The 10969-nt window shown below is 43.8% G+C and overlaps 1 protein-coding gene across 1 annotated transcript in view; it reads left to right on the forward strand.

The window, feature by feature from the left end:
* Window positions 1-10337, forward strand: part of DCBLD1 (discoidin, CUB and LCCL domain containing 1) — a 49268-nt gene extending 38931 nt beyond the window's left edge. Inside the window, exons 10-15 of the mRNA XM_075145728.1 lie at window positions 775-922; window positions 1012-1128; window positions 2629-2719; window positions 3760-3809; window positions 5368-5487; window positions 7963-10337. Of these exons, the coding sequence (XP_075001829.1) occupies window positions 775-922; window positions 1012-1128; window positions 2629-2719; window positions 3760-3809; window positions 5368-5487; window positions 7963-8480 (1044 nt within the window). The 3' untranslated portion in view covers window positions 8481-10337. The remainder of the gene's footprint in view (window positions 1-774; window positions 923-1011; window positions 1129-2628; window positions 2720-3759; window positions 3810-5367; window positions 5488-7962) is intronic.
* Window positions 10338-10969: the final 632 nt, after the last annotated feature.

Consider the following 10969-nt stretch of genomic DNA (forward strand, 5'->3'; position numbering starts at 1 on the left):
AGGTGGTGTTGGCCCAAAAACTGACAAATCAACTTAGTAGTGGCTGAACTGTGAAGGCTAGCTATTTAAAATCTGCAGGTTTGCAGTTTTCCACAATGACTTGTTATTTACAAATAATCTTACGAAAGTCTTATATATGACCTTAGTTTCAGCTAAGGTGCATGACAAAACCTGTCCCATCAGAATCCCATGTGGCCTGGCATTTTATCTGAGATATGGTGAGCTTACTTCCCTATCTCATCAAGCTTTTAAGCTCCCCTACCATTTCCACGAACTAATTTTGCAAGGACTACTGTTCTGCACATGGGCTCAGCTGATTCTGGGAAATACTGTGTAAGTGTAGGGAAAAGGAGACACAACTACATAGTTAATAATCACTTTTCAAGCTTGATACAGAAAACTGACCATTTTACTAAAATGTCTAGAAATATTTCACTTCAATTTTTTCTTCTTACATTTTTATCCCCTGTTGCCCAGGTAAGGGTGCTGCAGTGCTATTAAATAAAAAATGATAGCATTATACCGGCATACATTAACTAGAAGTTACACAGAATTGAAACAGAGTGATAATCTTTCTTCTCCGAGCTAACAGAAAAATGTGATCATCTGTCAGAACTGAAAAGATTATTTCTTTCTGGAACTCTCAATTCCAAAAATCTTGTGGCTGCATCCCAGTTTTAGGATAATGAAAATCTTTGAAGTTGGATCTCAGGAGCACTTTGAAGAACGAGACTTTTAAAACAGAGCAAACAACGTGCTTACGTTTCGTTGCAGGTATTCCAAGGCAACTCCAACTCTGGTGACATAGTACGCAATAACTTCATCCCTCCAATAGTGGCCCGTTACGTGCGAATTATTCCTCAAACTTGGAACCAAAGAATAGCATTGAAGCTCGAGCTGATGGGTTGTCGAATAATGCAAGGTATGGGGTAAGCAGCGCTCCCCAGGCATGGTGCCTCCAAAGCCCCCTGTGCTACCACAGTGCCACTGATGTCCCCTTCTCTTTTGCAGCCAATAGTTCATTTACGCATTCAATGTGGCAGAAACCAAGTCAGAGCACAGAAACCTCCCTTGGAAAAGAAGACAGGACTGTTACGGAGCCCATCCCGTCAGAAGAAACTAATTTGGGTAACACTACCTAGCGCTGCATTTTCTCTAGGATGCATCATGTCTTCAGCCCAGCCTGAGTGAACTTTAAACTTTCTCACAAATCAAAACTTTTTTTTTCCCTTTAGACTTTATTAAAGGTTAACAACAGAGAGAAGAGGGAGGAGCATAGGTTCTTTTTGTCTTAAGGCACAGAAATAGATTGAAAGCCTTCATTTTCTTTGATGTGTGAAACATCAGGCTTTGGTTTCCCTGTCGTATTGGTTTATTTGGCGTGCTTGGTAGGTGGCTCAAGGAACTATACTGAGCACTCATCAGCATTTTTTGGAGGAGCTCTTCCTCACCCTCTTCCTATATTTTATAATTTTTTTAACACGAGGCAGTGGTCTCACAAAAATGTTACCTTCTCTCTACGCAACCGTGACTCCTCCCAGAGCAGGTCCCCAGCTATAAGCAACATACAATAGCGCATGGTTGGGTAATTAACACTTTATCACAATGCCTATGTTCACAGGGGCTCAGAAAACCTTAATTTTCATACTTCTGTCCTGAATATGCAATCTTCATCCTTTAATGTTGCAGAGCTAATTTCTTAGATCTTAAAAAACAAGCAAAAAAAAAAAATTGTTGCTTATACTGACTGTTTGGTGGACCCATAGCCAGGCAGGAATTACCGGACCCACCACATCAAACACTGCTACCCATTAGGTAGCTGATAGTTGTAGGAACATCTCTGTAAAAAACTGGTTGTAAGAAGCAATCACTGTAAGAAAAAAAGCTCTTCTGAAACTGCATTGCTCTTGCCAAGAGCAAGCTCAGTTCATCTGTGCAGTGGTATGGGTAAATCGTATCCATGTTCACTGAAAACGAAATCTACTGAGATTTCATCTGCTAAATTGTAAATACCCTGTGGACACGTGTACTACCTTATTCTCACAGCCTGGTTAGTGTCTGTAGGAATAGCGAATGGCGCATTCCTGACACAAGAGCTGCCCCACTGCTGATTTCCAAATCCCTGCTCTAAACCGTGTTGTGTTAGAATATAACAGGGGCTAAACAGTTTTTTTTCCTTAGCTCCACTCCTGGAAATCTTTGGACTGTTTTGACTGAAATGTTTCAACCAGTTCAGCATGAGCCAGATACTCGGCATGTAAAATTGCAGCCTTGTTTGGCAGTTTTATAAGCAACTGAAGGCAGAGTTGTTATAAGTGGCTTTTTAAAAGTTACCTTGTGCGTAATAAGAAAGAACTGCTCTTTGTAAGGATGCATATAGATATTAAGCCAAGGGTCAGCCTTGAGAAAGCATATTTAACTCTCTTGTCTCAACACTGTTCCACATAGGTACATGGCAATTAAGTACGGCTGAGGACCGGTCTTGCGGTTTTATAGTTTTTCATGCTCTCTTGCAAGGAGTGTTCCTGCAAGATTATCTGCCTTTTGCTGCATCCTCTGTAGTAAAAATTATCAGCCTCAGAGTAATTTGCCTTTTTAACTTTTATCCCTTTTTTTTCCCTCATGCAGGCTTAAAGCTTACAGCTATAATTGTCCCCGTCCTCATCGTGCTGTGTCTGTTCCTGTTCTCTGGAATCTGTATCTGTGCAGCCCTAAGGAAGTAAGATACTGTCTTTTCTCATAGGAGGTATTTGTGGCTACCTAGCTGGCACATCCAAATGTGCCCTCTTTCCAGAGCCTCTTTACCAGGGAGCTGGAAATTGATACGGTTTGGCAATCTTCCTTTTAAGTAGAACTCATGTTGTGTCTTTGTAAATTATATTTCTCATTGTACGTCTCCCCTAGTTGGACAAAAACAGAGGTGAAGAAGGTCAGAATTGCACACCCCAATTTACAGTCCAATGTAACCAGCTGCTCTCTTCAGCCTACGTACACCCACAAATACTAAGGTGTAAAGCAATTGAAGACGGAATAATTTCCACACCAAAGCCAAGTAAAAATTCAGTGAAGGGAGGATTTGAGCTACCTATCTGGATCATTTTCTTTCTTTTTCCTCCTATTGTGTTTCTGCTTCCCGGTCCCTTAAGTTAGAGCACTTAACCTAGTGGCTAAGTGCTCTAAGCAGAGCCCAGCTGTAAGGAGTTGCAGGCAGACACAGCTAAAACTAAGCCACTTCATTTCACAAGTCAGAGGACTGGAAGAAGCACTGCTAACGGTGGTTCCTGCTAGATGTCCATTCATACCAACCTGCCCTTGCGTGTAGAGCAGAGAAATGCTTCTGTCGGCAGATGGGGATTTGGAAGTACAAGCAATGCTCTGGTGATGTTGCTTCATCACTAGCGGTACCCAGCTCTGCCCTGGATTGCCAGTAAATCTATAAACTAGCCAAAGAATTCAGAAGAGCAGACCCAAAACATAACCTGGAGTGATGCATATGGATGTGGACACATCAAACTGATGAGTGCCAGACACAAGAAATTTGAACACCTGCACTCACAACTTGCATGCAGATGGGGAAAAACGAAATGTCGAAACCCCGGGTTGCATGCCTTATGTTCTAGTAAACACTGGCCTCCAGGAACTCAAAGGTGAAGCGTTGTCCTCAGCCACTAAACACAAAGGCTCTCTCTGCTGGAGCTAAGGTATGAAGCTGAAATGCTGTGAGTGCAGATGTTTATAAATGCTTTCTTCTCCTCGCAGGCGAGAAGCCAAAGGACTTTCTTACGGATTATCCAGCGCTCAAAAATCAGGTTAGTGGAGAATCATGCGCTTTGTCCTGTCCTGTCCATTGGGCCAACGGGAAGGAGTTTATGCAACTAAGCATGAAATGCTTATGAAATAGCATCCACGTTTCCTTGTTCAAATTCACTTCTTCATACAAGGCAAATGATAGTCCCACTTGTGTCATCCTAGCACAGTGCCCTGAGAAACAATATAATTTGGTTTCTATGACAGAAAGGCAATTAGCAAAAGATCTATTATACAAAGCGCATAAATTAGCATGTAAGAGTGCTCCCAGGTGCCCTCCCTTTCCTTCCCTCCTCAAAAATACCTATTTTGCAGAAAATTGCTGCTTTCCTTTTCTTTTCCCCACAGCAGAGGGGATTGCCTTTCTCCAAGAGAGCAAGGGCTAATAATTTTTTATGGCTTTAATATTTCCATCTTGCTGCCCTCCCTTGTTGGGACTGTATTTATAAAGCCTAACAATACTGAATTGTATTTCATGTGTAAAATCTGAATAGGGGATTGGCTTGAGGACTCACTTTAGGAGATGCCTGTAAAACCCCAGTGAAATAGGTTCTTTGTCTTGCTCAGTAACGTTTTCTAGAGTGGGGTCTCCCATCAACTTGGAAGTTGGGGTTTAGCTGTTTTTCCTGGCCAGCCAATTCTATAGAGGAATATCTTTCTGAATCCCGGCTTTCGATAAAAAAAAGAAATCACTAAGCAATTCACATGTCTCTTGACAAGTGCCTTGCAATAGCTCAGCTCCGAAATTTCATCCCTCCGCAGGTGCTGACGTCAGTGAAAGGAATGCTGCTACCCACTGCAGCTCGCCCTCATTAGAAAATTAATTTGTACTTAGCATCATATTTGCTAACATGATTTTTCAAGGTCATATCATAATCCTTTCTCACTTGCTAATAAGGACAAATCCCAAGAAATTGGAGACAGCCTCTTACCCAGTCAGTTCATTTGTTGCGTGTGTGCTTCATAAATCAAGCTCCTAAGCCCTTGTGAACCAGGCTTGGGACTTAGAAAGCTGGGAACCGAACCCACCTCTCCACAGACCTCCTGTCGCAGGCTCCAGGCAAGTCCCTGACACTCTGGATTTTTTCTTTTCTGTCTCACAATGGTGTTGTGAGAACAAATTAATTGATGAGTGCAGGTGCTCAGATATCAAGAAAATGGAAGCCATACTAGTCTACTGAAAAAAAGAAATTTTAAGCATTATTTTTGCCATATAAGCAATGGCAAAACATGTAACTGATTTAAAGCTGATATTTTACTGATATCCTTTGTTAAGGCATCAGTGCAGGCACCTACGGAGTTTGAGCCCTTCTTGCCAAGAAAATCCTCTATAAATTTGCATTTTCACTTGGAAATCCCAGTTGATGATTCATTTTTTCCCTTTCACCCTCCAAATTTAGGGGGCTTTTTTTTACAAACAGCCCATTTTAGTCTTGCTTTTTAACTACTTTAATATATTGACAGCAATGAGTACACCAAAAATTAAACTTTCTGATAAGTCTTCTGATTGTAAGCATTTAGCTTGCTGATAAGCCTTCTATTTTTATTTCTTCATCATAGGTTGTTGGAAACAAATCAAGCAGCCCTTCACTCGACATCAGTCAACTGAATTTACCATCAGCTATAATAATGAGAAGGAGACCCCACAAAAACTAGATCTGGTCACCAGTGACATGGCAGGTAACAATTGCTCCCCCTGTGATGCCTTCATTTTACTCTGCGTGCAGAGCAGGTAACGGAGAGGGACGGGCCAGCAATGTTAAAAGCTCCAGCTCTCATGCAAGCTGAGACCCAGGAACAGATTTATCTGTGTTCATCCCAGATGTAGAATGAAACAGCTAAATATATCAGTGGAAAAAAAACCCACTATTTTGGAAATTTTTTCTTGGAGTTGTCGGGAAGGATTTCCCGACTCTGAAGTAGTTACAGCCGAAGGTAACCACGGAAGGCAGTCAGGCATGGATGCAGTCCAAGCATGTGCCTCGGATAGGATAGTTTGGCTTTGCCGACTGATTTTTGTGTTTCTATGTAAACACAAATGTCTCTGGAAATGGAACAAAATACAATGCCCCCTGCTGCTGAGCAAATAGGAGAATTACTTATTTGGTATGTGGTGGGATTTCACGCCCGGCTGGAAGTCGTGCGAAGATCCCTGTGCAGCCTTCCTGGTGCCTGAACTATTTTGGAGATGAGGCCCCCTGAAGTGGAAGCAGGTAGATGAGCGTGCTTCTCTCCTGTGCTACCTTGGCTCCAGATCACTGTTTGGATAGAGCAAATCCCCGCATCAGTACTATTTGCATCCCAAAGGGATGGTTTTTTAACTCATCCTCTTAGCACATCTTATCCCTGCCTAGTTTAGTCTGTCTGGAAACGCTAGTGAGACCAGCCATTTCATGGGATCAGTGATCAGCAATCTTCCAGAAAGATTCATTTGCTCTTTCCAGCCTCTAGATCTTAGGAATTCCTTAGAATTTCTCCAATGCATTTGGCAGAGAAATACATTTAAAAAACAAATGGATGGTTACTGTAATTCCATATGGTGCTACCCTGGATATCTTTCAAAGACGGTTCCAGAAACTTTCAATATAAATATGCAGAGACGTATAAAGCAGTTTTATTTCATGAAGGAAAGGGAGTGAATAAAGGTTGCTCACAAATCATGGTTATCCGGCTCCCCCGGCCGTGTCTGGGGAGCCTCTGCTCTCTCCATCCTCTGCCATGTGTGGGAAGTCTTAACTCGCAGTCCGACCAGGCAGCTCCCCAGCCTTAGCGTTTCACCTACAGTCTCCTTAAAAATAATAATCATGAAATAAAAATGTGACCGCAGCCCAGAAACGTGCCATTTAATAATTTAATTGCAGAGGGCATGCAACTTGCATGCAGCTTAACATGCTACAGGAAATTCCCCCCCTTTGAGTCACCTGCTGCCAGTTCTCAAAGGCAGCCGGGAGTGAGTCGAGATGCTTCATCCTGAGCGAGGGAGATTGCTGGGGATGGCAGCAGCGATGCCGGGGAGAGCTGCACCACTTGCTTAGTGAAATATCATAACACCTTCACCCTACATGCTGAAGTTTGGGAAGCAGCCAGGAACTGCCAAAAAGATTCACAGGACATATGGGATCGAATTCAACGCTCATGTCAGATGAACCAGGATGCCAGAACAGAAACTGAGCTAACTTCTTTGCGCCTGCCTCAAAACATGATACTTTAGCAGTGTCATTTACTAGAGCTGTTCAGGCCACCGTATGTATCCGTAAGAAATTGTCACTAGCACTGAAGTGAGAAAGTTAGAACGCTGAATTTTCTCATAATGGTTTTACTGGATTTTTTTAAAACCTTTTTAGTCCAGATCTCCTTCTTACACGGCAGCCTGGCATCCACCTCGACTAGAGGTGCAAACACACGCTTCCTGAGGCCGCATTTCCTCCATCTCGCTCCTTGCTCCTGCTCAGGCCATTTGCCCATCCCCAGCTCTGTCCCTGCCATCCCCCTTGACCAGGGCAACCACCCGGTTCCTCCGGCAGCACCGGTCCCACTTCTCCTGCGGCCCGTCCCCCCTCACGCGCCCGCAGCGGTGCTGAGCTGGTTTAGCGCGTTTCACACTTCCCTTGACTCTCTTGGCTGCCGTTCCATCTAACTTCATCCTTCTTGTCAGTCAGCTACTGCGAGATGCCTTTTAAATAAAGCCGGCGCTTGGTCAGGCTCATTAAGAATCCTCCGGGCATTTTAATTATTCCTAAAGTGGAACACTTGTTTTGGAGAACTTCTGGTTTGTAGATCTTCATGCAATGTCCTTTGTCCAGTTCGTTGCTAATATTTTGTTGACTTCTCTCATTTTTTAGAGCTTTTGAGTATACTCCAGAATTGGTGTTAATTTATTTGTGTGGGTAGGAGGGGAAAGGGATGGAGGGAATAAGAAAAGGGGTGGCAGATTGGAGCTGCTCTGTGGAAGAGCTTCTGCCGCATTCTGCAACACTAGCTCGCTGAAGGAGGTTACAGGAGCATTGAGGCAAGGTTTCCTCACATCCCTGATAACCGTGCGTTTGATACAATAACCGAGTCATTTTTCAACATAAAATACTTATCGATGCGCAAGTATTGCATACAAAAGATAACCCGTCTGTGCCTTATTGAGCAGTTCATGCTTCCTTTTAGATTATCAGCAGCCTCTCATGATCGGGACTGGGATGGTAACACGGAAAGGATCTACTTTTCGACCCATGGACACCGAAGACGAGGGAAGAAGGGGGAGTTCGGAGTTCGAAAATCACTACCACTGTCCGCACAGAGCTAACCGGCACGAATATGCTCTGCCCCTGACCAGCCAAGAGCCCGAATATGCCACCCCCATCATAGAGCGGCACATAGCAAGAGAAAATGATTTTCCCTCTGAAAATGGCTACAACGTACCTGTCGTCTCATCCCAGAAACACTCCCTTTCTGCCGGCAGCTTCTCTAGTTCGTGTAAGACCGATACCAGGAACGGAGACTATCAGACACCCCAGAGTGTCACAAAATACGACAAACCCAAAGTTAACGGTGCTCTGACCTCCGTGAGCTACAGCACGGACTACCAGAAGCCTCAGCCCAATGCCCTCGGGAGCGAGGGTTACTCAACGCCCAGAGACTGCCTAAAACCAATAAGCCAGACAGCAATGACAGCTCTCTTGTGATCTGCCGAGCAGGAGAGACGCGGTGCGCAGGAACGTCGCTGCACAGCTTTCTGAAGCGAAAACAGAGTTTGGAGGGACTCTGCTGCAGGAGGCAGAAGGCAAACAAGCCCTGTGTACATAATATTGCAGTCTTGCTGGGTTCTGACATCTGAAGAAAGCATATGCTGTTTATCACTGTTTGTAGCAAGAGAGATGTTATCAGTGAAGACTGTACATCTTATTTTCTGTAACTGATCTCAGTGCTCCATTTGCAATGTGTGCAATTTGTACATAGCTTTTATTTAAGGAGAATTTCTTAAGTTTCCTTTTCACCTGGGGGATTGAAAGGATTGCAGAAATGCCTATTTAAGAAAAACAAGCCTCCTCCTCCTTCTTTATTTTACCTGCTGTTGTACTGGCAGCTGTAAATGGTGTATCTTACGGTTGTGGTGATTCATCTCCTTTCCTACGATAACTGAAGATAGGGCATCACTGTAGTTCTCACTGGGAGGGTAGAAGAAGTAAAACTACTTGAAGCATAACGTGCACAAGAGAAGGCAGCTGAGCATTTAAACACTGTGCTCAAACCCACCTTCCCAGCTGCTTTTTTAGCAGCAATTCTTACATGCTTGAATTTGATCTAGCATATGAGCTGAGCCTGTCGAACTTGCTATTCATATTAGAAACAGGTAGAAAGGCTGAAATCAGTTTTGGGTTCAAGACATAGTGATCACTCGGCAATAGGAAAAAAAAAAAACACCAAACAACCAACAAACCCAATACCTGTCAATCTGTTTTTTTTTTTTTTCAAGAAGTGTGTTTGGAACCAAAATGTGAATTTACAGCTGAGAATTAAATCCCATTCAAGGCCTAGCTGATGTTTTTGCTGCTTAACTGTAAGGAAATTTGTTCCTTGGCACAAAGCAGCAAACTTCCCCAACGCTTCATTGCTCCACTAGGTATTTTTCTGTCTTACAAATTTAGTGTAACATTTCTATTTGAAATATTTCGACTAAGTAAAACACAGTGTGTGTATGGCTTACTGTTGCAGTTAAATTTGCAAGGCAGCAGACCAGCACAGTTGTTTTCAAATAGTTTTTCTTTTGCAGCTAATGTTGCCCTTAATTCTGTTTTTGGACAAACTTGCAAACGCGTGGGGATGGGTGCAATGTATCACACAGTAGCTGGCTCCTCTTTCAGCAGAGGCGTTGTTGAAGCGAAACAGCTTCTGGTAGCAGCTGGGACTGTCCGCTGCCCTTCTACCTGCAGTGCTTGGAGCGTCACTTTGAATTCAAAAGCTTGTCCTAAAATGTCAAGGAGCAATATACTTCTGGGAAGGAAGGATGGTGCTATATTTAAAGCACAAGGGAAACACGACCAGTAAAACCTGAGATCTCAGAAAGTCGCTATCTGAAGGCCCTCCGTTTCCTTGCGTGTAAACTGGGGATAATTTGCAAAGGATGCAAAAAAGATTTGTGGTCTGTTGGCAAAGTGCTTTCAGATCCTTGGGTGGAAAGTGCTGTCAGAGTACAGACTAGTTGCAGTGATAGGACTCACAAATATTGCTAACTCCAGCCATATCCGACCTTTAGGCAAGCTCTTAGTGGGTTCTTTCCATACGCTTGTTTTGTGGCCTCAGGTGGTGCCATTCCCTCACGCTGCCGCACCGTGCATGCGATTCCCGTGCACAGAAGAGAGTCAAGGTAACCTCGTAGCCTTCCTGTGTTTGCTGTCAATACAGTTTCTGTGAAATGTCTGAAACACCTCAGGTCCTGAAGTGAAACAGCAGCAGCCTGTTTGTTAGACCGAGCTGGGCGGTGTTGTTTACCTTCTGTTGTTTACATGTCTGTGTAAATAAAGAACACTGGTATTTGTAAATCAGTCACACAGGCCTGCTACTTAACTCGGTGACTTGATCATCGCTGAACGCCCACTCTTGTCGCATATCCCGCAGGGTGAGAAAAGAAGCGTTCCTTACGCCCTGCAAAAGTGCCAGTTGTGCTGCTGCAATTCACGGTCCCAGCATGACAGGCTAAAAAAAGATTCTCGCAGTGCCCCATTTAGCCTGGTTTTTCTGTCCTAAGCTCCAGAGAAGCAGCACCCACGAACAAACGTCTGCGCCCAACCCAGCTGCTAGATGCATATAATTGAGGAAAGGATGAGGATGCCCTCCTGTTGAGTCTGAAACCAATACTCCACCCACAAGGCTAATTAGCCTGACTTGTCACTGTACAAACAAGCAGTGTTCAGTAATCAGGGCTACTCCCCAGCTAACGAGGCACCTGGATAATGCAGCACTGCAATGGGACCAGGCAGCAGATGACACTGCTTGCATTATAATAAAACTTTTTGCACGCCTCCGCCACATGCTTTGCTCATCTGCAGCATGCTACAAGCGTCAAAGGGTTCTTGGTAGCATGTGCCCATTTCTGCTGCTGTTCAAACCCATCTTAACACAGCTGTTTTAGCCTAATGAAAAGTTGGGTCTCAACTTGCACCTTGCCTCCATC

This window comes from Calonectris borealis, chromosome 3 (genome assembly GCF_964195595.1).
Source record: "Calonectris borealis chromosome 3, bCalBor7.hap1.2, whole genome shotgun sequence".
Taxonomy (NCBI): domain Eukaryota; kingdom Metazoa; phylum Chordata; class Aves; order Procellariiformes; family Procellariidae; genus Calonectris; species Calonectris borealis.